The sequence below is a fragment of the Athene noctua genome, chromosome 20, assembly GCF_965140245.1.
Source record: "Athene noctua chromosome 20, bAthNoc1.hap1.1, whole genome shotgun sequence".
NCBI classification, from domain to species: Eukaryota; Metazoa; Chordata; class Aves; order Strigiformes; family Strigidae; genus Athene; species Athene noctua.
The window spans coordinates 11,629,871-11,657,742 of NC_134056.1; the positions used below are offsets into that span (position 1 = coordinate 11,629,871).

Sequence of the window (27,872 nt, forward strand, 5' to 3'; positions counted from 1 at the left end):
CTTACCGTGCGGGGCTGGCGGGGAGAGCAGCCCCGGTCTCGTGGCGGTCGCCTGGTGAGTGACGTATCGGGGTCAGGGGGGCCTCGCGCCCCCCGCCCCCCGCCCGAGCGGGCCCGCGGCCGCCGCCGCCTCCCGGGTGCACTTGGCGGGACGCGGGCGCCTCGGGCTGGGCCGGGCGTGAGGCGGCTGGGGCGGCCTGTCAGCGGCGGGGTCACCGCGGGGGTACCTGAGGGGACAGGCAGCCCCGGGCCCGCCCGCGGCCTAGGGGAGCAGCGGGCCTCGGCGGAGCTTTTCCCGGGCAGCGCGGCAGGCTCCCCCGGTGAGGCGCGGAGGGAGCCCGGTGGCCGTGCGGAAAGCACCCCCGCAGCGCCTCCCCGGCAGGGGCTCCCGGTGGAGTCGCCGGCCTGGCTTTGCGAGCGGGGGCGCGTTCGCTCCCAAGGTGACGGCTGCGCGCCCTGGGTGGCCATGGGCTGCCCTTGCTGTGGGTGCGCCCCGCCGCCCCGAACCCGAAGGGGAGCCGGAACCCCTCAGGGGCTCGGTGGCCGGCCTGTCTCCAGGGGGTGGTTTGACTTTGCCAAAGGGTGGTTTTATTGCTCTGCTCGTGCCGTTTGGTAGCGACCCTGCAAACCTAGATATTAGGAAGGATTTCTGTGCAGAAGGGGCTGTTGGGCGTTGGAATGGGCTGCCCAGGGCAGGGGGGGAGTCCCCATCCCTGGAGGGGTTGAAGAGTCGGGCTGACCCAGCGCTGAGGGATCTGGGGGAGTTGGGAACGGTCAGGGTGAGGGTCATGGTGGGACTGGAGGAGCTGCAAGGGCTTTTCCAACCTCGATGATTCTGGGATTCTGTGACCTGCGGTAGCTCTCGCGGTGGGAAGGTTAGGGACACACGGGCAGTGGCAGGCTCCGGATTTGATTCTCCTACTTCTCAGATACCAAGAGGCGACAACTGCTGTGTAACACCCTTTTTTCTTAGCATCAGAAGAATTTATTAGTTTTAAAAACATCTGAGCAGGCCTTCGTTAAGCAGTTTTCCATCTTTGCCTTGTAGCTTGAGAAATACATGCCTTTTGTTGCTTTTTTGTTTTTCCTCTTGAGAAGCTTGTATCTGGGTGCTTTGTGAGACTCACTGCCTTGTCTTTATTCAGCACTTCAGAACCGGATGATGTTGAAATGCAGCAAAACTGACTGCAGGGGAGAGCAAAATGGTAATAAGGGTTGAATAACTTCCTGGCTTTGAGTATACTCTGGCACTGACTGGAAATCTGTAATAATAGCTATTTTTAGGATGTTTGAGGCTGAGCACAAAGTTACCAGGTCTGTTTTAGTGCTGCGTTTGCAGTAATTTTGGTGTTTTATTGCAGTGAGAATGCAAAATGATTGGGATATCAGTGATTTCGGTTCTAAAGGGAAAATATCTAGGGGCAATATTAAGTAGCTGTTTTATTGCAGAATTTAGAATGAAACCTGCATGGGGTCAGAAGCCTTGTCTCTGTTAATAAAACCTACACACACACATGATAATTATACAATAATATGTGAATTCCTAGTGAGAGCAGATCTTGATGTGGCAGGTGGACATCAACTTCAAGTAGCAGGTGTGGTTCCTGTGTTGGGTAGATGAAGAGATGGTTTGTTGCTTTGCCTCCTTCCGTATTTCTATTAAGTGGGCAGTTAAGATAGATTTTTTCGGTTTTTTTTAAATGGTGAAGACCTATATGGCTAAGTCCTAGTGTTGCACTTGAGTTTAGGTTTTTTTAGGTACAGGTAATGTTATACCTGTACCCAACTTTTTTTTTTTTTAGTACAAAGTTTAACTTGGAAGCAAAAACATGACTGTTCTGGTACAATCAAGGATTCCTGTCCCGTGAACAACCTTTTAGCTGAGAACCCAATGTGCTTTCCCACACTGGGATCAGCGCTGGCAAGTCTTAATGCCTGTGCAGTGGGTAGGTCGCTCGGCATACAGACTGTAGCACCATGGCAAAGCCCTGTCTTAGCCACTTGTCATTTTTTAAAAATAAAATAAATTTTAAAACAACACTTAAATAAGCTTTGTTCATAGCCCTCTCCTGCATTTGAATTTGCAGTGACCTTGTGGCTCCATGTGAGTTCCCAGACCAATTTTTGCTGTTCGTGCTCAAATTTCCAAGCCTCACAATGCTTAGTAATAGGGCATTTTGTGCAAAGGTGGATTAAACTCTCTTCACAAGTATTTATTAAATTTACTTTTAATCTTTGATCTTAACTTGCCTCTCCTTGACCCTGAGGTAAATAAAGCTTTTGCAGTATTTTTCATGAATAACAATATGTGATATTATAGAGTAAGTTAGCGTTCACTTTAATGGTCCCAATTCATATAATTTATGATGTAATATTTCCTGAGGATTGCACCAAGCTTTGGATTATGCATTACTTTTTTTATGTCCTTCATTAAAACAAGGACACTGGAAGTAATGTGTAAATATTGCTATTTGCGTGCATGTTGGCTTCATAACTGTGAATATGGTGAAGCTGACTGGGACTGCCCTGCTGCACAGTACAAAATTAAAGTGATGCTCTTTGCTACGAAGACACAAATTTTTGCAGTAAGCAGGTTTTTTCTTCTTCTACTCCCTCACCATCACTGAAAAAAAAAAGGTTGAAAAGAATAAAACTAGCAGGAGTTGCAGGTTCCCACACAAGTTTGTACTGATGACTGAGAAATTTTGTATGCCTGTTTTCTACTGAACTTTTGCTGCTTGTTGGAAGTTACAGAGAATTATTTTAACTTCACATGAGATTTCTAATCTAGAGCAGCTTTTTAACTAGGCTGAGAATTAGAATATTTTCTGCTAATAGAGAGGTGGAATTAAATAAGCTTTCCAATAAGCTTTTTGCATGTTTGCTTCTTTTTGTTTTTTTTAAAGGCATAGTCCCTGCCACTTACTCTGACTTGCAGTGGTGCAAGGACAAGAAGGTTTGTTTTTTCTTTTTAGAAAAGAGGTTTGGGAGGATTCTTCTCTCAGCCCTTTACAGTGTAACTTCAAGTTTTAGATTAGTGAGACACTCTATCCCTGAACAAAAGCTTAATGCTTGAGAAGGAGAGGTGCTGAGAATACTGATTTTTAACAGTCTTCTAGTACAAGAAGATGAGAAGATCTACCGTGTTCACACAGTGAGTTTTGAGTCAGGGCACTAAGGAGCGTCATTTCAGTTGTCTTGTTTTCCAATCAGACATTAGGTCGGAGAGAAGACAGAACTCTTTGTTTTTTGAACTAAAATGTAGTATTTTCTTCTTTCCTTTTTGATTTCTGTATTTTCTATAAAGACCCCTCTACCCAACAGGAAAATCTCATGCCTCTGCAGACCTGCCTTCTCCACACTTGGCTGAAGGTCACCCTGAAAGCAGTAATCTGCATCAGAATTTTGTGAAGTTGAGCTGAAGCAGATTGCCAGCATGAACTTCTCCAAAAGTCTGCCAGGAAATCACTGGGAGTCTTGGCAATTTTTTCTTAGGGAAAGATGAAAAAGACTCAGTCTGGTTTTATTTTGTTTTTCTCTGGGAAATCCAATCTTAGTTAATCTACTCCATTGCCTTTTGTTTCAATCTAATTTTCTGGAAATGTTCCCAATCAAGTCCCAGGGGACTCAAGACCAATGATTTTTTCATTAACCTTTTTTTCAGCTGAAAGCTGGAATCTGCTAATGTAGAGAATAATGAGACTAGTTATTGTAAACAAATTAAACTCCTATTTTGCTGCACTGCAAAGTAACTTTATAAAGCCTTTCATTTGCTGGTCCTGGAATTAGACTTTTCTGATTTAGAAGCCAGTCTAGAAGCAGGAGGCTGTGATGAAATATCTCCTTTTTGTCCTTTCTTCCCTGTTCCTGCAGTCTTTAATGTCATCTTCCCAGTGTAGGGTTTGCAATGTCTTTTCTTCCCTCTGTCTCACCAGTTTATATCTGCAAGGGTCCTGTTGATTTCCAGTGCCACTTGAAGAACCATGATTGCTAGCTAGAACAATTGCTTGTGTGGAAAATATTTTAAACTTTTCTTTTTGCTCTTTCACTTCGCATGTATACCATATTAGAAAATCTGACAGTTGTTGTACCAGGGATGTATAATAATAATATTCTAGTATATATAATGTTATAGTATATATAATATAGTCATTTATAATCTGTGTAAAAAGTTGTGCGTGCGTATAATCTGTTCACTCTAATATTTATCTAATTTCATATAGCAGACCATGGTAGCTCTAGATCACGGGCCAAAAATGTTGGAAGTGATTAAGCATCTTCTACTCTGACAGGATGCTCAGCACATCCTGGTGTCAAGCCTGAGAAACTGGGAGAAAACTAGGAAAAGAATACAGCTGTTCTGCCATGAAACTAATAGTGAGTGCACTAAGTTGTCTCCTGAGACTTCGTGAGAGCTACTTCACTTTAACAAAGCCTCTGTTCCCACACATGCTCATTTGTTATCGAGGATTCATATCTCATTCTGCTGATGAAAGTTTATGAGCTTGGAATATGAGCTTTGTGATATATTTAGCTGATCTTTTGGTTAACCTGGATAAGAGAAATCCTGACAGTCTTTACTTTTTTTTTTTTTCAACACTTAATGAGTCTCTTCTTAGGGGAAGGAGTATGTGTGGTAAATACACTTTCAGGCTTTTTTTCACATTGCAGATAATATAATTGGACTCGGATCTGTAGGATTAAAAAGTACTTTCAGGTCACCTCCAAAGTGCAGTGCACTTCCTGAGCTTACAAGCTAATGCCTGTTAGCCAACTGGCTAGCCTGCTCCTTTGTGAGCTTGGAAAAGCAGCTACTTGAAAGGCGTATGGCTTCAGCCTCCCTGTGGAGATGCTCGTCCCTGTGACCCAACCTGCTCCGTGTCTGATTTCTTTCCCATGATGAATGGACTCTATGGGAGAATCGGAGCAGCTCTGCCGTCCCGGTGCGGACTGAGCACCTGGCCTCAGCGCTGTGCAGCTCAGCAGCTCCCTGCAGCTTCTGGCTGGGCTCCTCCATATTCTCTAGATGGAGGCTGCACTGAGAGCCAGGGATCTGATTAAATCGGTTGCTCCCTCAGGTAACTTTTCCTGCTCTGAAAGGCGTTGTACTAAATAGACTTGACAACTTATTGTCACAGCTTGACTGCATTTTCAAGCTTGCATCCTTTACTTGGGAAAGAAAAACACTAACAAATGTGGAGCAGAGTCAAAGCCAGTGCTCCCAGCAGGCAGGCGATCCCAGTTCATTCTCCTGCAGCCCTGCTCTCAGTGCAGTGCTCCGTGGGAGGGCAGCCAGATACCATGTGCATTTCCGATATGGTTAAGTCAACTCTCATACATCAAAGTGATAAGGGAAGTAGAAGCGCAAGTTCCTGAGGAACACACCCAGCCTTGGAATACTGTGGAAGTGAAATGCAGCCAGCGTTGGTCTGGTTTTCTCAGTTGTCTTTTTTTATGGTTCCCTTGTTTGTCTGATCGCCTGGTCTAATGGATTTGACAAGAGACTGAGTCATGATATCTGGGTTCTCTGCCAGGAGAGTTTTATACAAATGAAGTTACCATTGGCTTTGGTGCCCTTCATTAACTTATCCCAAGATATTATCTCACAAGAACCTTAATGTTTAAGGTCAGGTGAGACTGAAGTATGCTGGAGCAGTATGTTACAGGTAGTGTCAAACTGAAGCCTAAACAATTTAAAAGAAGGATAGTTGGGAGTTTTATAGCTGACCTTGTGTTCCTGCAACAGGTTTAGCTGTACGTGTAGAGCCAGTTTTGTGCTGCTGTCTTCATACAAAGCATAAACAGAGAAGTGTCTATAGGATATTCTGCTATATGGATAGTAAAGCCTAATAGACTTTATTCTGACTGTTTTGCTTCTTTGGTAAGACATAGTTTAAAAACCTTTTCTCAGCAGCATAACTTCCCTTAAGTAAGCTGAATTCCTTAAGTAAAGCCCTCTAGTACCTCACTGGAGTAAGATCATGTGCACTGCTTGCCAGTTGATCCCTTTTTGTGTAACTCTTGCTTTTGATCTTGCTTGAAACCACTGCCTCTACAATAAGGACACTTGTATCACAGAGCACAGTACAACTATACTTCTTGCACTTTTTCCTCCTCTGTCACATTTTCCATAGCAATTGCTGACACCAGCTTTCTGATCAGAGAGGTCAGTGAGCCAGCTACTCCAACAGGATTTATCTTGTACATATTGTTGAAGGCTTTCTGCACAAGTTATATCTGCCTTGTTATTTCTTACCACTCCCCCAAGCTCCTAAACTGTCCTACAGCTTTGAAAACATCAAATTTTTTCGTTATGGGGTAGATACTAAAAGAAACTAAGCTTGCTTTGTTACAGTATCCAGAAGCAAGCAAAACACTAATTTCTCTGTCAGAGAAATTAATGTTTGGAATGTGTTTTGAAAGTTTGAAAGTAATCTCTGCAACATATTTAATCTGGTCAGGGAGTTCTGAAATCTCTTTTTATCTTTGCAGAGATCTCATGAGGAAGACTCAGGAGTTACTTTCACTGTTATGAACATTCCAGTCCTTGGTCTGGTCCTAACATGATTGACTTATGCCTTCAGTGGGCTGCATAGTCCGAGCAGTAAATTATTATCTTGGGTCATATGAAATCTTTGGCTGTAACAATAGGGATTATCAATATTTTGAGGGATGTTTTCACCACGAATAGAATGTAGCAGAAATCCCCATTACTTCAGCCCTTATCCCTGCTTTGCACAGTTAGGAGAAGCTGAATATAGATATTTCCCACTGTCCGCATTGCAAGTAATGGGTCTGGTTTGAAATAGACTGCAGGTCGAGCAATAAATAGGCTTAAAATGGAGTAAAAGTGATCATAGCTAAATCTGAGCAGTAGTTAATGATTAGCCTTTGATATAGATAAAGATATGCATTCTGCTTGTCAGCATTATCTGAAAGTTTAGAAACTTTGATCCATCTCAGACTTGTTGCCTGTTTGGAGAAGGCTGCTTTCCTGAAGTCAGTAGATGGAAAACCTGTCTCTGGAATAGTAAGTACTCAGCTTTTTTTAGCTCTGAATCATTTCTACTCTGGATTAACAACTCTGTGGCAGTCCAAGAGTTTGAAAGCTAGATGAAAAAGGCAGCATTCAAAGCTTTTTCCCAGAGTGGTTTATAGTCACTCATAACTAAAATAAAAAATTTGTTGATTGCTATTTGTTCTAGCTTTCCATGCCTTAGAGGTAGTCCTATCAGAAGAGCGTCATGAGGCCAAGGCTTTTCCAAAGACAAGTTCCTTCCCAGAGAATGGCTTCAGTTCGGTGCCCTTTCCCTCTTCTTAATATCTCAGGAAATCTCCTACCTTGCTGAGTTGAGTGAGGTGGGACTGTGTTTTTGCATTTCCAAAAGTGAAAATGTAGAGGTGCTCTATTCTGTGGACTAGGACTATGTATTTGTTCTCCATACTGTTAGAAGTATTTGCATTACTACCTGGAAGCTATTTATATATCACATGTTCCATCCTCTTGCTGTTACCCAAGATCACGGAGCAAAAGTAGGAAAGTGCCTCTGGTGATGTATAATTTGGTGTTAACCACCTGCCAAAACAGAGATTGACTTTCTGGACATAATTAAAAACAGAGTGGAATGGATTTTGCTGATGATGACCTGTGTCCTACCTTGCATTTTGCTCAGAAACAGCTTCGGGCTTCTCAAAACAACAAGCATTTTGAACAATTGAAGCACAGAAGAGTTTGATTCTTGGTTGTGGTAGAACAAGCTTTTGTTTTGAGAGAGAGTCATAGATGGTGATGCAGAATTATTTGAACACGCATTCATTTCCCTTCTGCAAGCAGGGAAAGCATAAGTATTCTTCTAAAAGTCAGTCTTGCAAACTTTAGTGAAAAGCCTACATTTAAAAGGTGACCCTGACATGCCAGAACAGGAATTGGAAGCCCCAGCGTATTCCCATAGGAGCTGATATCAACAACGCGCGGCTGTTGCGGCAGCGTCTGACACTGCCTGGAATGTGACAGCTCCAGGGAAGGTGAATGGTTGAGTGGCCACCTTAAAGTGCTGCGTATGCACATGGACACACATCTAAGGAGTAACTGTAGACAAACAACTACTTAAATATGAAATTAGTGAAATGTGCTCCTGGGATTGTTATTCAAGGAAGCTTTCACATGTGGTGGAAGCAGGTGCAGAATGAATGTGTTTCTCTGTGATGTGGCAGTACTGGAGATGGAAAAATGTACATGAATTGCTTAAATCAGTGTCTCGGATCATGTGTGTGGAATGGATTCTTAAAACATAGTTAACAAGAAGTTCTGGAGGGTGGTTTTCTTCTTGTCCAGAGTCTCAAAACATATCTGAAAACCAGTTCAGAACTTGTACAAATGTTGCCTTTTCTGGGCTAACTCTGGTTTAGATGAAAAACAGCCAGGGGGGGAAAAATGAGCTTATTTTCCACAAGTGCAGGTTTGTGTAAATGACTAGGTTGGTATCAGCTGATCTGTTAATTTAAAATTATCTTTGTTACCACTGCAGTGCAGTACCTCAGGCATTGCCTGAATTCACTGGAGAAGATTTCTCTGCCAAAGGGTACCAGGATGTTGACGAACAGGAGCTTTTTAGTTCAACTACAGGATCTGTATCTGAGTCCATAAATGATGGCCTTGCTCTCCAGAGCACAGAGCAGCTCCTTACCATCTCTGCAAGAACTCTGATAAGTCCTTAATGTATACAGTTGTCAAACTACATGTGCAGTTGTTGTGTTCAGGGAGTAGCAGGGTGCTGATTGGGCAGCCTGCTCCAGCCGAGCCTGCTTGAGCAGGGAAGTTGGACTAGATGATCTCAGGAGGTCTCTTAAACTTCAGCAGTTCTGTGACTTAACCACAAGTCTTCCTGCGGTGACATGTGGCAAACAGGGTAAGATCTAGGAATCTTCTGTGTCTTTGAATCATATGTGCTGATGGACTTTAGGCTCTGTTTTACGAGGCCTGTAATAAACTGATGCCATCCTTTTTTATTACCCTCAGTACGAGTTTTATCTACATGAGACAAAGGTATTTATGATGTTGCTAGATAGCATCTATAATCTTGCACCTGTATTAAAGGCCAGGTAATGCACTTTTAGGGCACTTTGAGTCACATTGCATTTTTGCAGCTGAGGAAATTTTTGCTTGCTTACTTGGGAATGCACTTGCTGACTCCTGGTTTCATTTTGTGTCTCCCAAGATTATTTTACAGTCTTACAGGGCTTAAGGCTAGAAGGCACCATTTTAAATCGATCTGGTCAGAGCTGTTTATACTGTTTAGCCTGGTTTGTGTCCTTCCAGCTTCAGCAAACTATGTAGTAATGATTTATCAGGTATTAACTTGCAAGTACTACCTTGTCTCGCATCCTGACATATCTAGCGTTCCTTATAGATGGAATGCTTCTGCACATGGCCACTGAATGGTCACAAATGATAATACAACTCCTTACCTTCTGGACAGAGATACTCTTCTTGTGAGACAGGCTGGCTCCTTTTCAGACATACTTATGGTGCAGGTGATGTGAACCCACAGGAGTCTAGATGATGAATTAGCGAGCATAATGGCGAATCTTGTGCACAAAAGGGTTTTTTTCATTTTAAGATTTAAAATTTTCCCTTAATTAAAAAAAAAAAAAAAGTCTATTGTAGGTAGAAGAATGCATGTTAGAAGCTGTTCTTGATTAGGGCATATAAAATAGGAAGATAAGTTCTTCACTAGGTCTGGGTTTTCTAAGGGAGCAGAAGCTATCTACAATAAGGTTCCAAATATATATATATATATTTTAGATTAAAAAGTTTTTAAAGAGTATTACAAGGCTCAGGACTCTGTTCCACTTCTTCCTCAGCATACGGTGAGGCAGGAGGACGTTTCCTGCTCTCTGGCCATATGGATCACATCTCCTTGGTCACCATTCTTGTGCTCAGTTGTGTAATGCCTCTGCAGAAACCACCACAGAGGATAAGGAAGTCTCTATTTATTCAAGAAGTTACGTAATCTTGGAAAATACAGGTCACATGGCACTTCTTTTCTGTCTCCTTTTCCCTGTTGCTGTCCTGTTTCTCTCCATGGGTAAGAAGGAGGGTTAGGCAGCTCTCAGCTCACAAGTGAGCACTGAAGCGGTTTTTAGTGGGAGGGACCTCGGGTGATTTCTGGCCATGCATGGTAAGCAGACTGCACTCAACTATTCTGGCATCCCAGTGAAGCCTGTTAAGCCACTGGGATTTAAGCCATTCTGCCTTACCTCTGCTTAAACACAGCATGGTCCCAGGGGGGAAGGGGAGGCCTTCAGGTTTCTCCTCTCTGGATGCCAAATACTGTTTTTTTGGTGATGTGGGTTGTGCCATGGGTAAGTATTACTGTGTTACTGTTTCATACCCTTGATGATCTGAGGAAGAGAGATGAAGCTACGATAAAATGGCTTGCCAGACTGCGGTCCTGGGGTAATTGCTTCAGAAGTCTTTGACATGCCCAAGGAGTGCTGAAGAGGTTCTTTCTGTAGATGCCTCCTGGGAATTGCCTTTGATGGAAACTTGTTAGTACTAGCTCTGAATTCATGCTGGCGTTGGCTATAAGGAATTTTGGTGTCTGACATCCTGTTGTAGGAGCCCTTTAGCCTGGATGTTTTATAAAGAAATTGTAACGTAGCATCCTCTGCCAGTTTTGGCATCCCTAATGCCATCCTTTCCTCTCCAGGTGAGTGCTTGAGTCATCTTTTGTATGTCATCTTCTCTGCTTTGGGAGCTGTGGGACTGGCATTCACTCCTCAGGTCCTGCATGTTCTGAGGTGCCTGAATTCTGTTGCTCTCCAGAAACTTCTGTGCTCTTGGGTGTCAGAAAAGGGAGATGTCTGCCTCAACTGGCTAGACAGAAGCAGAACAATAAACAGTGCAGAGCAAGGATCCCAAAGGCTAGTGGTGAAAGAAGTAGAGAAGTGAAAACAGGGAGGGGGGAAATACCACACGTAGGGAGCAGAAGAAATTGTGCTTGTGATGGGCTTGAGCATGGCAAGTTGTTTCTTCTGAGTGCAAAAGCCACAGGCCTGCTGCAGAACTGATCTGCTTTGGCTTTGGCATCTGGTATGACACTTGCATGACCTTTGTTTTCTGTGCCCAGTGAGAAGAGCTGGCTGGAGGTGGGTGCTATTCCGTTGTAGCTGGAGCAGCAACGTGAAAAAGGGGAAAGTTTTGTGACTTGGAGATGAACAAGCAAACTCTGAACTACTGAAGAGATCCTAATCACCTTTTAATTGGTATCATCTTGTCAGCATTTGAGTTCACTGTCTGCTGATGTAGCATCTTGCCTTTCTGAATACTGACTATAATGTCCATTGGTGTTTGTTAGCAGTAAAAAAACCATCTTGTGGTTGACATGTCTGTTCCTGGCCTTCTGCTTCTGGTCAGCGGGTAGGTGGCTCTGGGCCAGGAGAACCATGCTTTGTTCCCTGAACTGCACTTTTGCTCAGCTTATAATAGTCTCTCTGGTTGGGATTGTCAAAGACGGCCAAGGGTGGAATATGCACAGATCCTTTGAAAGTGTCCCACTGGGGACTGCAGGTTCATTTGGGTTCACTTAGGTTGAAAGTACTCATGTATTATCAGGATGGTAACAAGTTATTGCTGGTGTAGTAGAATACTTTAGTTCACATCATTTATGACATCACTTTTTCCAGAACTTGCTTGCTGTGTCCTGCCTGGCTGTCCTTTGTGTGGATAAGAGCTGTGCTCACACAGTTCACCAACCATTCTCAGCCCCATGACAGCTTTTAGCATCTGTCCATCACTGAAAAATAATTCCCTTGTGCCACACTTCCACAACAGATGTGCTCTCAGCAATGTCTGCAAAACAGACAAACACTAGGTTGCAGTTTGCAAGCCTGTACCCTGTGGTGAACAGGAGCTTCCAGATGCAATTCCAGCATCACTCCTTGTATCATGCCCTTCCTACCCTTGTGCATTTGTCAGGGCAAGGACTGTGTTGTATTTGGAATGACATGAAAATAACCTAGTCACATGTACAGATGCCGTATTCTGAGCCCAAAAGCCTATTGTGCACCTTCAAAAACATTTTAACTTCTAGCACTGTATAGGGGATGGTAAGAAGCAGCTTGTTGCTGCGGTGCTGAAGAGATGGTGTTACTGTCTCACATCCTGTCAAGAGTGAGGCAGCCTGGAGAGCATGTGTAGGTGGTGACCCCAAGATTTGGCCCAGGGGTTGGAGGCATGGATGGGTCTCTAAAATTGCAACTCTTGTGTCAATAATGTTCACAAATCTGCATGGGAATGTGTCCAGGATTCTCTTGTAGATGAGGGGAGTTTCTACTGATTGCTGTGCTGATGTAGTCCCCCCTGCACTGCTGACCTAGACTTTGTGAGAAAAAGACAAACCAAGAAGTGACAGCATTGGTTCTGTCACCTCTTGGTAAAGGTTGATGTGGTCATTGCGGAAGTAATCCTGTTCTGCTGAGGCAGGGATTGATAGGTGGCCAGCACAAGTGGAGGGGAGGGGAGGGTCAGATAGTTAAGTTGGAAGGGATATACAACAGTCATCTAGTCTTAACTGCCAGGTTGTAGCTTGATTGGGAGTTTGGGACCCTCTGTGAGATAGTAGAGGATCACTCTTGGATCTCAATGCAAAGGTTTGTGTGCATTCATTCCACATGGTTGAACCTGGGCTGTGTCAGGCTTCTCTAGCAGAAATGAGGTTACAGCCAGGAGAATGTTGGCAAGGACTCTGCAGTTTTGCTGTGCTTCTCAGGACTATCCTGCATTTATTGCTTTTCCATCTCCTGCAGTGTCAGAATGGCTGAGCAAAAAGCTTTCTGGAGAGGAGTCTGTTGCTCTGCCTACCTAACTCACCATTATTTTCTCCATCTGTATACACTGTTGCCAGCATTTCTCAGCCTTTCCTCCACTGTTATCAGTCTTACAGTCTTAGGTGTTCTGCTCTGCAGGGTTGTTTTCTGCTGCCTTTCACTTCATTGGGCCCATTAGTAATGACATGGGCTGGCATGGTGTTTCGCTTCATGAAGTTCAGTGCATTGTCCTGTAAAGAACAGTCTGTCCTTAGTTGGTTTGATATTTTTTCTTGTTCAAAGATTTCAGTGATTTCCTGAGGAGTCTGCAGAAGTTGCAAGATGAGGAATGACCATCCCCTTCTAGGGAAGCAGATCAAGCAGGGTCTCTAACAGAAGATGACCAGACAAGTTTGCTATGAAAATAAACTCCATCAAAGGGACGTGATTGTGCCCATGCTGAGAGGAAGAGCTCTGGCCCCTCCTCTACTAATGGGAATTGTGCTAAGTAAATGCAACCAGCTTTGCCTTAGTTGTATAGCTGAATGTTGCTTTGTTTCAAAGCAAAGGACAGGACCTTCAAGGTTGAACCCTTTTTCAACTTTATCAACTTCTTTTATTCTTCATCTTAATTAAAAGCTGGTTAATGTATATAACTGTGCCAAGCTGCCAAATAATGTTGTGTAACTCCAGGAAGCCTGCGTGAGCCAGCACTTCAACTGGAATTCAAAGTCTGAAATTGGACCACTTCTTGCTTTTTTTTTTTTTTTTTTTTTTTTTGCTATGTCCATGAGTGCTTGGTGATCCTTACATCCAGAGGGTGCAGATTGTCTCTTGGGACAAGGAGCCCTGTAATGAGAGGGACAAGCATGTATTGGTACAGTGGGAAGTATGGGAAAGAAAAGGATTCAATAAGAATAAAATAAGCAAACGGTGGCAGCAGTTTGCAGCTCAGATAAGTGTGACAAAACAGCAAAATGACTCCACTTGGCAGGGCTCTCTTGAGATCTTTTCAAAGACCCAGAGGGCCAAAGACCCATGAGTTCTCCTGGGCACTGAGGAAGCGCCACGTACTCGCAGAGTGTGATTATTGGCCCCAGCTGTGTGATCTGCAGAGAACCTGAACTGAGCCCTGGCTTAATCCTTCACCCCCAAATCTCCCTGCATGGGTGACAAGAGACTTTGCTTCACACTCTCCCCATATCCTGCCTTTAGGGTTTGTCAGGGTCTATCTCAGCTGTGACATGGCTCATGAACAACAGAGCATTTTTGATATGCCTTGTTCTCTGCTGTCACCTTCAGCATCCACGACTGCTGTAAGGGTTCCAGCCTGGGATCCTTGATGGAGCTGATGACTGAGAATAAGAATCAGTTCTCCTCCCTGGATTTCTCCCTTCATGAAAAACTAACAGCCCTGTAGGTTGTTTTAATCCCATTCTTCTGCTTGCATTATGCATGATAGCTGCTGAAGAGCTGGTCTCTACGTGCTGCTACCAGCTTGACTATGTCTCCCTTCTAACATCCCTGCTGACAGCTTCCATCTCTGCATGTCACAGTCTGCCCAGACATTGTCCTCTTTCAAAGCTGAACATAAGATGTTGTCTGTAGCCCTGCTCAGCTCTTTTTTTTTGCCTATCATTCCCCACTCCCTGCACTCTACCCTCTGGCAACTCAAGCTGGACATCTTTCAGAGTACCTGCCGCCTTCTTTCAAAAGCTTCTGAAACCCATCTGTATAAATAGCTCAGCTGTATCCCACTTAGAGGTGGAGAGGGAGAATGTGCCCTCTGTCACACACTGTTTTTCTGCTTGGCTCCGCTGATCTGGGCTGAATCAATTTGCAGGCTTCTCTGGTCATGGACAAAACCCAGGAAATACAAACTAATGCAGACTGACAACCTAAGTCTCCGAATGTGTTGGAGCTCCTCTCCCAAGCCATTCCCTTCTCTTTCTTGCTCCTTACCCAAACCCCTTCTTCGTGTGTTGAGCTTTTAGGAAGCCTTAAACTTCTGGTAAAAAGCTTTTGATTGGGACTCTAAGATGGTGACACAGTACCAGGCAAAGACACACAGTTCTTCTGTGACCTTGCAAACTTCCCTTAAATTCTTAATATAGCACTAAGAGCTCCTTCTTCAGGAGTTGTGCAAGGGAAAAACAAAGGTGTGCAACTAAGAGGCGTGCTGGGCACAGCACAGTCCTTCCTTGTGTGTCTGAGTTCCAGCCTGAGGTTGCTGATGCTGCTTGGGAGAGCTCCAAGGGGAATTCTGGCATTGGAGAGCAGCAGTGTGTATCTGTAAAACACATTATATTACATTACTGAAGAATGATCTATTTTTTTCCATATCTTTAAAGTGTGTCTCTGTAGCTTGACCCAGGAAGGCTCAGTGCTGAATACTCCTACAGATAGAATTGGTCTGTCCCTCAGCTGTGTCTTTAAGCAGCTCCAGACCTGGGATCCTGGAGGAATCACAGCAAGTCCACCCCTTTGGAAAGGAAGCAGTTAAATTTGTCAAGTTTGCCAGGAAATTGAGTAAACTAGAAGCAGTGCTTTAAGTCCCATGATGGCTAGCTCAGACCATTCAGTGGAGACCACAGTTAGAGCCAGTGAACAGTGCTGTAGTGTCTGCAGACTCCCTGCTTCCCCTCCCATCTCCATTTACAGCACTTTAAAAAGAAAAAAAAAAAAAAAAAAAAAAAAATTGGGCGTGAGACCACAAGCTCAGAGCCAGTGGAGCTCAAATAGTCTGCCAGCTGGACTTCTGTAAGTAGATCACTGATAACTTTTGGTTGCCTTTTTCATGACTCATGTGTTTTATATGTAGGATTCCTTTGTGTCATGCAGGACTGAGACATACGTGATGTGCAAGCAAGAGATCTTTGCCTTTCCAACTTGCTATTTTTAATCTTTTTTCCTTTGGATTTCTCTCAAGAGCTTTCATTTTAATTCTTAGTAAACTTTATTAGGTCTTCTTCAGGAGAAGAGAGGGACCTCCTCTCTCAACCTTAGGAGTGTTGTCGGAGAGACCCTACATAAGAATCGCTCCAGCTCTGTTGAGACAAGTTTGGAGGTTTCCGTGCAGGAGGCAGCCCTGTCGGCATGGCTGGCGTGCTTGCTGCTGCTGCGCGCTGGGCCACTGCAGCCAGCACCGTCTCTGTTGAATGAGTAAATATGTAAAGGAGGCTGAAGAGGTGCTTTTTAAGGCTCTGGTCCTTCTGGGCAGAGCCACTGGAATTAGTTTTATTTCTTGCTTTTTTAGAACTGGTGTGGGAAAGATGAGGCACTGTTTTGAAAGGAAGGGTTTGCTGCTTTAAGGGACGTTGGGGGTCTGCTGTTAATCCTGTTAGACTTCTGATTTGGAAAGGGGCTTCATTCCTTTTGAATGTGACTTTAAGGAAGCTCTGTTTGCACACCATGTCTCATACCGAACTAATTTGTAAAGTACTTTCTGGGAGCTCAGTAGATCTTTCCCATAGTCTGTCCTGTTTCTGCATGTCCTGTGTTTCTGCATTAAAAGGTGTATCTCCCTTGGATGTCTGGAAGGCTGTTTGCCACAGGAAAAACTGTGATTTACTGTGGAGTGTCAGGATTCTGGATTAACAGGGCAGAAACAATAGATTGGGAAACTGTGGTGGAGGTTATGTATGATGGCAGTCATTTTATGGCAGAGACCTGCTTGAGGAGACTGTTTTGTCTTTGGCATCTCACCAGGTCCAGCTCATTTACCCGCTGTAAACCTGCTGTAAACCCACTGTTGCCAGTGCACAACAGAAACCTACCGTTCCTCCCCTTCTCTGTGCCCTGGAGTTGTGAACGTGGCTTCCTTGTATGTGTGAGATGAAGCAGCACTAGTTAAAGTTGGTAGAGGGTAAAAGTAAGTCCTAATGCTTAACTTGAGCTAACAGTTTGTTGTCAGATCCTGGCTGCACATCTCCTGGCCCCAGCTTGGTTTGCTGAGCTGCCAAGGTGGCATTGCGCGGAGGGACACAAACCTCTACCTGACCAGAGCCCACCTATGTGCTGAGGGCAGCCCTGCTCCAAGACTATGACTTAAGGTACGCGTTCTGTGTGTAGTTCTGAGTCTTGCTGTTTTCCTTATGAATTTGAGGGGTCATGACATGGAGGCTGTGGCTCCTCTGACCTGGGGTGAGGTACTGAGAGGGGAAGAAACAAGCCCTGGAGAGAATTTCCTCATTCTTCTCTCCTGTCCCACCCTGTTTGTTTTCTTATGAGGTAGGCTGCTGCAGAGTACAAAGAAATCTGTGTGTGTGTGTCCCTTGGATGCATCAAGGCAGGTGCACCATGAGGTCTGTGCCCTTTAGCTGTGCAAATGCTTCAAAATACCTGAGCCTGCTGCAGCCACAGTCTGCTCCAGATCCCCTTTTCAGGGTGTGCTCAGGAATCCACTCCCTCTCTGTGCAAACAGCAGTCGAAAGATCAAGTCACCCATTCAGACAAAAATACCTGCTGCTGAAGTGCTGGGTTTGTACAAGACTAAACCTATTTAAAGAATTTGCGATAATAGAAACTTATGTGTGTGGATTTTTTTCCTCCAGGTATGGAGTCAGACTTGTTAAAAACAGTGCCCTTCTCCGTGTTAGCTCCATGTCAGTCAGCTTGTCTCTTAAGAGTCTGTGCAAGCAAACCAGAGATTTACAGCTTCAAATATTACACAGCCCTTAACCTGTTGCTGCTGCTGCCCTGGATACTGTTTTTTACCCCAAGGCGTATGTAGAGACCTCCTAAGTTGTAACTCAGAGTCTGATTGTACTGGGGTGTTCCACTAGAAGTGATTTACTTTTAAACAGAAATTTATCCATGTGTTGGTAACACAAAAGACAGTTGAAGTGGCTCAGTCTAGGTTATTTCCTCTTATGCTACTGAATATCCTGTCCTTTTCAGGATCTCATAAAATATCTTTCATTGTTGGGTAACTGCAGTAGGGGGTTGGATTTGGTGTTGGAGCACTAGTGTAGCAGGGTAGGAAGGAGCTACACGGGTGAGCATCAAGCATGCTCTTGGTAACCTGTACTGAGACCCTGCCCACCCACATGCAGCCGCTTGGGAATACTTGACCTTGTTTGTTTGTTAATACACAGTAAATACCTAGATAACGCGCCCCCTGTTTCTCCCTTTTTGAAGACCAGTGATGGTAAATTAGTGAGAAGTTGGACACAACTCAGCTATGAAGAGAGGTTTTAATCTGCTAAACAGCCAGGGCTCCTGTGGAGCGTATTGGAATCTGCAGAGTTTGGAGGGAGCATGAAATCCTAAAATGAATAAATAATCGAATTGGACAGTAATCACTAGCAAAAATGTTGCATCCAAAGCAAAAGTGATGTATCAGTCAACTGAAAAAAAGAAGGAGGGGATGAGATTTTTGTCTGGGTGAGAGGGAAGGTTCGGACATTACTTCTTTCCTCTTGCAGCACACTGATCTTTGATCCCGTGGTGCAGAGCACTTCCGCCGTTCTTCCTTCCCTGCTGCAAAAAATGATTTGAAGTTTGTGTGTCTTGGCAGAGGATTCTTTCCTTTCCCAAGTGTTTTCATTTTGGAACATCAGTTCTAGTGCTTTCATTTCTGGAACAGTATCATCTTCAAAGCTACGCTGTATAAAAATACACTATTCTGCAGATATGCTTTGGTAATGCTTTTCAGTGTCAGGTGAGCTCTTCTTGCATTAGTCTCTCTGTTTTTTCCTCCCCCTGAACATTTTTCGGGTCTTAATATTTAAGCACAAATTGGGGGCAGAATGAGCTAAAAAATACTAGTAGAAATATGGACAAGGGGTACATTCTGCTTTTAGCCAGTGCCATTCAGATTATATTACAAGTTAACTTTCCAGGGGAGTTATTGTGAAGTTTGTCTAATGCAACAGGAGATTGGCTACAAACTCCATCTGCACAGAGATGCAGAAAATACCTGAGCTGTGTATTGCTGGTGTAGCTTGTACCAGCTCATTTGGGTGTGTACAGGTGCTTCCTTACACTATTGAATTTCAGTGTTTGCAGGGTGTATTAATCCTTTCTCTTCACCAGCACTGCTGACTTTGATTCCTTATCTTCCCCAAATCTTTAACTTCTCTCATTGTTCTTTTTAACTCCAAAGCCTTTTGAGATCACCCTGGTCACTGATGCCTGGCAGTGCTGCACTGACAGTTGTGTTCTGGGCCACCATTCCTGCCCAGCTGTGTCATATGGTCACTGTCACATACCGGCTCCATCATCAGCTGCTTGCCATTTGGGGTTTTGTTTGCCAGTGCTGCTTCCAGTTTAGAAATCTCTTCTAGAGTTTCATTTTCCCTTTCCAAGCTAAATGTATTCATACCTATCTGTTCAAACACCATACTGTCTTTTAGCTTAAAAAGCTTTTTTTTTCCCAGTTGCAAACACTCCTGATGATTTATCTGGAAGGAAGTACATCTCCCCTCTTTTTTTTAAAAAAAAACCACTTAACTTTGATAAAGTGACTGTACTTTGGTTTTTATTTCGCTTGGTTTTACCTGAGTGCTGGACTAGACCGGGAGGGTACACAGTATTCCAGACAGGGTCCAGCACAACAGCGTCAGTACTTGTAAGGACAAGTGGTATCTCACCTGGACTACACTAGGGTTGCCTTTGCCTGGCTCTGTCACACTGACAGATGCTGTTGTTTCAGGACTAACTGGTATTCCCAAGTTGTTTCCTGTTGCTGTTCCCACCTGGTGACTCTTCATTTCACATCAGAAATTGCCCCTTGTTCCATCCCAAGTTGTGCTGGGGATGTGGAGAGTGCAGAAGCCATGTCCACATCTAGCCACAAGGTGTATTTTTATTTTTAACATAGTGTGTCCAGACATACCTGATTTGCAGTAACCAGATTAGGGATTTGAACTGGCAGGCTTTTGAGTGTGTCTCTCACTGTGTGTAATGTGATTAGAGGGGAGATGTGACAATGTAAAGCTCATGGAAATGAAATTGGTTTGCCTGTGGCTATTGCAGACCTTTGCCTGGTAATAGGTCTTGTATCACCTAACATAATTTCTTTGTTAAACATGTTTCCAATAAAATGCATAACTGTCAATTAAGAGAAATATTGTAACCCGATCCTTTAGTATATGCAATTTAAAATGGGGCTTGCAATATTTTAGCCTCTTGCATGCCTGCAATTGAGAAGAGACTTGGGTTTTTTCCTCTTACAGATAAGAAATGTTCATTTATGCTGAACACTTGTCCCCATGTGCTACCTCAATCAGATTAGGCTGCCTTTCTGGCAAGAATGTTTCGGATGGTGCAGCAATATGATGATGTAAAGCTCAGAGGGACACACCTCCTTTAAATTGTGCTGCTCACTTTGCTGTGTGTTCTCTGTAGTCAGAGTGCAGGACTGTGAGGATGCTCCAGAAGTTTATCTGCAGGCAGTGGTTCCAAGTGGCTTAGAGTATTTCCTCTTGCAGTAGCAGTAGAGAAACCATATTCTTTTAGAAAAGTGCTTCTTTTTTTTTTTTTTTTTTTTTTTTCAGGGTCCCAATATTCTACGTGCCTTTTTGAACATCTCTGTTGTAAAGATGTCTCACGATCACATGAACAGCTCCATGTTGCCAGTCACACATCCTCCTGAACATCACCATCCAACGGCAGCCCCAGGACATGGTCATGGATCTGACATGATGATGATGGTAAGTGGAAAAGTCATAATTAACCAGAAAACTTTTCCTTTTGTGTGGTTCAGAGTAACTTGCCACCTTAAAGGCCACGAGACCTGGAAATTAAACTTAGCTGTGGAAAGCGTGAATCAATTCAGTTAAAATACAGACTCCACTGTGGCTCTTCTGGAATAAAGAAGTGGCATGAGGTGATATGCAATATGAAATGTATTTCAGAGCTGGACATCCTTTGGCAAAATGGTCTTTTCTTGCACAAACCTTTCTAGCAGCCAGCCTGGTGTCTGCTCTGTAGCCAGCTAAAGGCAGAAATGCAAAGTAAACATTTTCCTGCAAGAAACGGAGGTGGATGGAGTTCTTCAGGCTGTTAGTGTTGGCAGAAGCCTTAACCAGCACTGAGAGGATTGCACACTAGTATGATGGATTGTGCTGACCTGCAGGCAACCAACCTCTGTGCCCTTTTCCTCGTGAACTTTAAGTATGCACTCAGTTTGGCGAGCAAAGTGCTACCAGAGCTCTTTGCCACATTGGTGTTAAGGCTGTGTTGGTCCTGAATCCTGCTGCTCTAGCTAGTTTTGATTTAAACAAGTTCAGACTTGTGCATGCTGGCATCACTGAAGCTTTGCAGAAATCCTGGCCAGAGTTCCCATGGAGATGACTGTAGGATCTGTGTTTGTGTGTAGCCAGTTCTAGGGACTTTTTCAGCTTTTTCTCCCTTTTCTGAATACTTTTGGAGTGAGTTTCAGGTTATTAAAACATGACTATGGTTAAACTTTGAAAAGAGAGGAGACAGTGTTCCCATTTCAAATGAGAATATACTCAGGAGTATATTTTGCAAGCCTTCAGTTAAAGTTTGCCTGCCAGCTATGTGCCCTGTGCGCTGAAGAAGGGATCAAGAATCACTGCTGCTTTTTATACTGCAAACAGTATCATAGCAGGAGAAAAGAGGACTAGAACAGCCTTCCCCTTTGTGAACATGGCCCAGTACAAAGCCCATTAGTGCTGGTGGAACTTAACAGTCCAGCATTGTCACTGATGTCTTTATCAAGCTCTTCGTATAATCCAACAGCTGAGTGTTGACTTTCTCTGATCTGTAAGTGCTGTTTCTTTACAAGTGTCAAGTGCTCTTATCTTCAATGGATAGTTACAGGATCCTGCCTTACCCTACAACTAAAAACTGTGATTGCACAAGATTCTGAGTTAACATTGCACATAAAACTGTCAGGGAAGGATGTAAATAGGTACAGTATCTTAGATAACAGACTGAACCCCTTTTCATGTATGCATATTCCCATTCCTCACTTGCACCAAGTAGCAGGCTCTGTTTCAGCTATGGTTTATAAAACAAGGCTGTAATGCTCTTTGGTTTGTGTGGAGTTTGTTTTAAATGTAAAAATGTTAAATTAATTAAAGAAATGGAAGTACTTTCTAAAAGATGGTAATTTTTGCTCTGGGGATAATGAGTGTCTGCTGATTCTTATGGATGCTAAAATTAATCGTAATTCTGATCTTTAGCAAAGAACCTTAATTAAGCAATGAGAGGAGTTCAAAGATAATTTCCTCTAGCTTAGTGAGTACTTTACATGTGAAAACAGTGTATGCAGCTGTGGTTAAGACCTGCTAAACTGCAATGTATTTACCTGGATGGAAAGATTATATGTGCTCTAGCTGGCTGGGGGATCAGAGCTTCCCAGATTGTTTACTGTGCAGGTTCAGGAGCCCTTATTTTCACCCAGGGGAAGCTGTGGTGCTGCCTTATATATATATACTCCTTGTTGTACCTGTATTTAGGCCTCTATTTCCCATAGGATATGGCACTTTTCTGTAGAGAGACAGTAGTCTACTGGCACGGTGCAGGATGGGACCAGAGGATTCAGCTATACAAGCCCTCATCCATGTGAGCTCACAGGAGATCAGGGTGGAGAGAAGAAAGTGGCCTGTACCACAGCCTGTGAGTAGTCATGAGGAGGCAAGGATGAGCTCCACAGAGACATCCCCAATCCTTGGCTGCTTCTGATGCTGAAGAGAAAAGGAGCTCCAAAAGCAAGGAGAAGGCACTTTTCTGTAGCAGGTACTGTGAAGGACAGTGCCTTCTGCCCGGGGACGCTGCCTAAAAAAGCTGCCCACTAGAAGCAGCTGGAACCTGGAGCATCTTTAGCCGTGTCTCACTTGTGTGCATTACACTAGATGTACTGAAGAGCTTCTTCGAGTCTATCTGGTGACCAGCTGAAATGATCTAAGTTCTTGTCATAATACAAAAACCTTTGCTAAATCTTCTTGTGAGCTCCATCTCAGGATGAGCTATTCAGGCTCATCTTGATGTTCTTTATGTTTTGGGCAGGCAATGACTTTCCACTTCAGCTATGAGAATGTGCCATTGCTGTTTTCTGGACTTATAATCAATACTCCTGGAGGTTAGTAAAACTGTCTTGTCCAGTCCAAACAAAAAGTTTGCAACTGATTCATGTTTCAGGTATTACCTTGCTGTTTATGCCAAAAATATGCAGGCACACTGCATTGAGTCTTTTAAATGGCATCTGTGGGGTGAAAGAAAAAGAGAGGTGTTTTTAGTGTTTGAGAATTTGACTGGTCTTATTAGCAACAGTGATTTCTGGTTTCAATTCGTGGGTGAAATTCCCATTAATGTATGGATGAAATTCGCAGTTACTGTCTGTACATGCATGCACACAGCCATAGCCTGTGCAGTGTGATGGGGTTGTTGAATCACGCAGTGTCTCTTCTGACATGTTTTGAAGCAAACATTTTTTGTTGCACAGGTACAATAATGTTTCTTCTTTTGTCAGAAATGGCCGGTGCTTTTGTGGCTGTCTTTTTCCTGGCCATGTTTTATGAAGGCCTTAAGATTGCTCGAGAGTGTCTGCTCCGGAAATCCCAAGTCAGCATTCGATACAACTCCATGCCAGTGCCAGGTCCCAATGGCACTATCTTGATGGAGACGCACAAAACTGTTGGGTAAGCATTTCACTTAATTCTAAGACAAACATCTTCCACAGCTGACAAAGGCTAAAACTGGGACAGAAAAAAACTTTATGCAGCCAGTATCACTCTCTGCAAAGTGTTTTGACTCCAGATTGGAACCCTGCTTGACACTGGAGGACACTGTGCTTGAGTCACTTGGCCACCCTTTAGGATGGGGAACAAAAGGAAAAAAGCAGCAAGGAGTCAAATAAGCTTGGGTTTTTTTCCAGAGCAGTAATGAACACATTTGTGGAGTTCCCAGGAACAGAATTTGTGACTTACAGGCAGCGACCCTGACAGAAAATACTTAGGATCTTTCTGTTGACAGGTAGTCAAAGCCTCTGCTTAGAATCTAAGAAGCCATTCTGCTTACTAAATGTTGGGGTAAAATAAGCTTGTAGAAGTCCATTTCTCAGCTAAAAGTTTTGTCCTCCAAGCAAGTACCATGCTTTCTTTGTTATCAGTCAGCTCTGTGGGGAAAAACACAGTTACAAGCAACAGATGCATGCAGAAGTCTATGTCCAGCCTTCTTTGTTATCTTCTCTGCCATTTCATGCCCACCTTGGCATCCTGTCAATCTAAGAGCTAAGTTTTCTCTTCAGGGATGTGCCTTTTCCTGCCTTTGTCTCGTGGATGCTGACTGTTCTTTGGGTTTTGTGTTCTAAGGCAGCAGATGCTGAGCTTCCCTCACCTCCTGCAGACTGTACTGCACATCATTCAAGTCGTGGTCAGTTACTTCCTCATGCTGATCTTCATGACATACAACGGATACCTCTGCATAGCCGTGGCGGCAGGGGCAGGGACGGGCTATTTCTTCTTCAGCTGGAAAAAGGCAGTTGTTGTGGATATCACGGAGCACTGCCATTAACACTGGATGCTGCCCAGAAGCCTCTCTGCCCCACTGCTCTCTTGAAGTGCAGCCATCACGAGGACTGGATCATTCCTAAGCTGAAAGAGAATCAATCTGAAGAAAATCAACTGGAGTTCACCACAAGTTCCTAGCTGGGGTGTGGGGATGTGAGGAGCTGGGGTATGCTGCTCCCCCTTGCTGCAGGCTGGCAGCAGGGCTGACTCTTGAGGGTCCCGTGGTAGCCACTCTTGGCTAGGATTTGCTTTATTCTTAGATTATGCCGTGATTGAAATTAGTTGGCTGACAGAAATGTAGAAATTATTCTTTAAAAAAAAAAAAACAACCCACACAAAAAAAAACATTTTATTTTTAAATTGTAAATGCTCATACTGTTCTTTATGAACAGTAGGTAAAGATCGAAGTTGCCAATGGAGCCTACGTGTGCAAATGACTATTTTAATTTTACTTTTTTTCAATGTGTACATAATGCTGGGGAGGAGATCTCCCTAGCATTGTGGCTTTTGGGGCCAATGACACCTTCTGATGCAGAAGGACTCAGCCTCTGAGGCAGATTTGGTGCTGCACATTAGACACACTCAGGTGTGTCCTGGGAGGGAGTACTTTGACATAAGTATGTGACCCGTGGGGGTCTGGATGAATCTGTCCTCCAATCCCATCAGAGTACAAGGAGTGTTGTTAATCTTCTGATGTATCCAGCAGCTTTACTTGGCTTCAAATGATAACGTTTGGGTTTGGCTGCTCTCACTTCCCAATCACGGAAATATACAGAGTAAATGCAAGACAACAATTGTCTATTTACAGGGAAAAAGATTTTAAATAAACCATTGAACCCTCATTTACTTCATGTTGAATTACACCTGGATGGATCTAGAGCTAGACTGCTGGTTCGCTAAAACTAGTTCTGTAAATGAGGCAAGAGCTAAATAATGATTTCATGACACTAAAGGTTAAAATGTCTGAAGATTGAGATGTCAAATTCCTTGATTGAGATGAAGGAGGTAAAACAACCTGTTCCTTAAAGGAGAGATTTGGGGAAGATAAGAAAGAAAAGCTAGGACTGTAGTCTTTGATCTCTTCTCCAGTGAAATTTGGAGCAGTTTAGGTTGATGATAAAGTATTCCTGACCCAGGTGACTCCTCTTTGTCTTCATAATCATGCTGTGACCATGTTAGCTTGGAGGTGTAAGAGTTATCAGTGCCAGTGGTGGGCAAGTGTTGTAGCACAGTAAAGAACTTGTTCGGTGCTGTGAGCTCAGCGCGTTTCACGGGCAGGACAGGCTGTGACACAGGCAAAAGCAGCTTCCTGCGTGTGTGATGCCCAGAACATGCTTTGGGTTTTCTAGGGAGCAGTTTTGGTTTAGCACTTCATTCTTAAACTACTTCTTGTTGTAGGGAATGTTGTGCGGAGTATGGTGCAAAGTCTTCATTTTCTCCATTGGGATGCCAAATTTGTGCCTGTAACTGGCTGAAAGGGAAGATGGTGGGATTTTTCGGAAAGGCACTGAAAAAGAGACACCATTTTCAGGCTGGGACTGATGTCTGGGATGTGCCATGAGAACAGGGAATCCTTTTGAGAGGAAAGTATCCAGGCTCATGCAGTAGCAGTTTTTTCTCTGAAGATGCTACTAGTCACACTGCTAGCAGTAGCTGTGTAAGGAAAGCTGATCTACTACATCAGCACAGAGCCCACCCTCAGCCTCCTACCCTCTTTGAAGGGCAGCAGGAAATCTGTTACTGCTGCTACCACGATCTTGAATTGCACCATCAATAGCTGGTTGATGCCAGCTATTTATTTGGACATTTTGTTTCCTTTGGGCAGTCTATTTATTCTCTATACAGAATAAAAGGAGAGGAGTTAAAAGCAGGCTTAGGTTTCTAAAGAGACTTTTTCTGTAACAAATTTGCATCTGGGTGAAGGAGGTAAAGTTATTTTCATGGAAAAATTCCAACCACCTCCTGATGAGAGACAGGAAAAGATCTTCCCCGGTCTGGTCTTTGAAGGGAGTTATGTTTGTAGCAGACTGCAGAAGGAGATACAGATGCCCTCTCTCTGTATCTGTCACAAAGGTAAAAATCTCCTGTGCCCTCTAAGCAATCATGCCTATCTGTGAGAATGGAAAACAAACCCCTCCAATCCCTGCAAGAGAGCTGTGAGGAAATCTTGGTGTTTGTCAGAGAAAATTGAGGCAGTTAAGTGCTGCAGATGGTTGGTTATGTTTTGAAAGCTTTACACTGCAGGGGCTTGATTCCTGAAGGAGTTCAGAGCTGATGTTGCCAACACCTCTTTGGTCAGTTTCTCTTGAATGAGCTGGAGTTGTTAGTAGTTACTTCATATACCTCTTGCTGTGTCTCTCTCAAATAGAACCTCTGCTTGGCCTGACCCTCTTGCTGTCACCTTTTAGCCACCTTTCTTTGTATTCAAGTGACCAGACTTGAATTCTCTGATTCAAGTGATCAGAGATGGATGACTTGGAGATTAGGCAATAGCTGTGGCGTTTACAATATAAATTTGGTTCTCTTTTTAGCTTTTCTGCCTCATTCTTAATCTGTGCCCTTGAAATTGTTTTCCCCCAAGGATGAGTACCTCTCTTTTCAAAGGGTCATCTCCTGCCCGTGCTCCCACAAGAGAGGGCACACAGCTTTCTCCTGTGCACAGAGAGGGAAGTGACACTGACCTAGCAGTGGTCACCTGGGGAGCAGGAGCCTGGGGAGAAGTCTCCCAAGTGTCTAGCGAGTGCCCCAGCAGCCTGTAAGAATGATGATTTGAGCACTGGGCAGTACCTGAGTTAGAAATGGGAGCCCAGGCTGGGAAGGTGGTTAAGGAGAGAAGATGGAGGGCTGTATCCTCTCTGCCTCTGAGCTTGCTGATAGAGCAAGGCACAACTGAGAAAGGGACGTTTCCAGTCCATGTCTCCCTGCCAGCTTTGGCCATGCTTTTGGTTCAATGTTGACAATCCAGAGAAGCCACCTACCTCCCTGTGTCCCAGCCTTCCCCTAGTCCACCAGATGCCACCAACTGCTGTGTTCTTGGCCCAGGCTGCTGTTTGCTTTACCAGACCAGAGTCTGAGCAAAACCTGGCCTCCCTACTGACCGCTTTTGGTGCAGGCCCAGCCATTCTGCTGGCTGTATTTAAAGTTGTCCCAATAACACTAAACTTGCATTAAGTAATGCTTGGAGGGAGGTGGGGACTCTTAATGATGACGAGACTTGAGGAAATTGAATTTGTATGTCAACACACATGTAGCATGCTTGGAATGTGATGTCTGGCGTCTCTTTGTACCCTGATGTTTGGTCTCCACGTGCTTTGCTTCCGGATTATCATCTTGGAAGAAGTACAAAAAGCATCCGGGCTGTGTTCATCAGCTGGCTTTTGTTGCTTTTCTTTGAGTGCCTTTTCAACTTGTCTGGAGCCAGTCCCACCAAATCCAGCAGGATTTCTAGTTTGTTTACAGTGGACTGTCTTTTTTGGTTTTACTCTTGCTCTTTGTGGAGGTAACTTGTCTAATATTACTGTGAATATCAAAAATCTCCTGTATATAATTAACCAATAAAATAGATTGCATTTTACTGTGG

At 43.9% G+C, this 27,872-nt stretch overlaps 1 protein-coding gene across 5 annotated transcripts; it reads left to right on the forward strand.

The window, feature by feature from the left end:
- On the forward strand, nucleotides 1-27,866 carry SLC31A1 (solute carrier family 31 member 1). Of its 5 annotated transcripts, XM_074923450.1 has the most exons (6): nucleotides 11-54; nucleotides 16,723-16,861; nucleotides 20,309-20,464; nucleotides 22,791-22,863; nucleotides 23,254-23,422; nucleotides 24,095-27,866. In XM_074923450.1, exons 3-6 carry the CDS (start codon nucleotides 20,354-20,356, stop codon nucleotides 24,294-24,296), a joined length of 555 nt encoding a protein of 184 aa, XP_074779551.1. In that variant the 5' UTR covers nucleotides 11-54; nucleotides 16,723-16,861; nucleotides 20,309-20,353; the 3' UTR covers nucleotides 24,297-27,866. The 5 variants fall into 5 exon arrangements, with proteins under 5 accessions (XP_074779550.1, XP_074779551.1, XP_074779548.1 ...); XM_074923449.1 differs by lacking the exon at nucleotides 16,723-16,861 and having other exon boundaries at nucleotides 1-54; XM_074923447.1 differs by lacking the exons at nucleotides 11-54; nucleotides 16,723-16,861 and adding an exon at nucleotides 547-1,204.
- The last annotated feature ends 6 nt before the right edge of the window (nucleotides 27,867-27,872 follow it).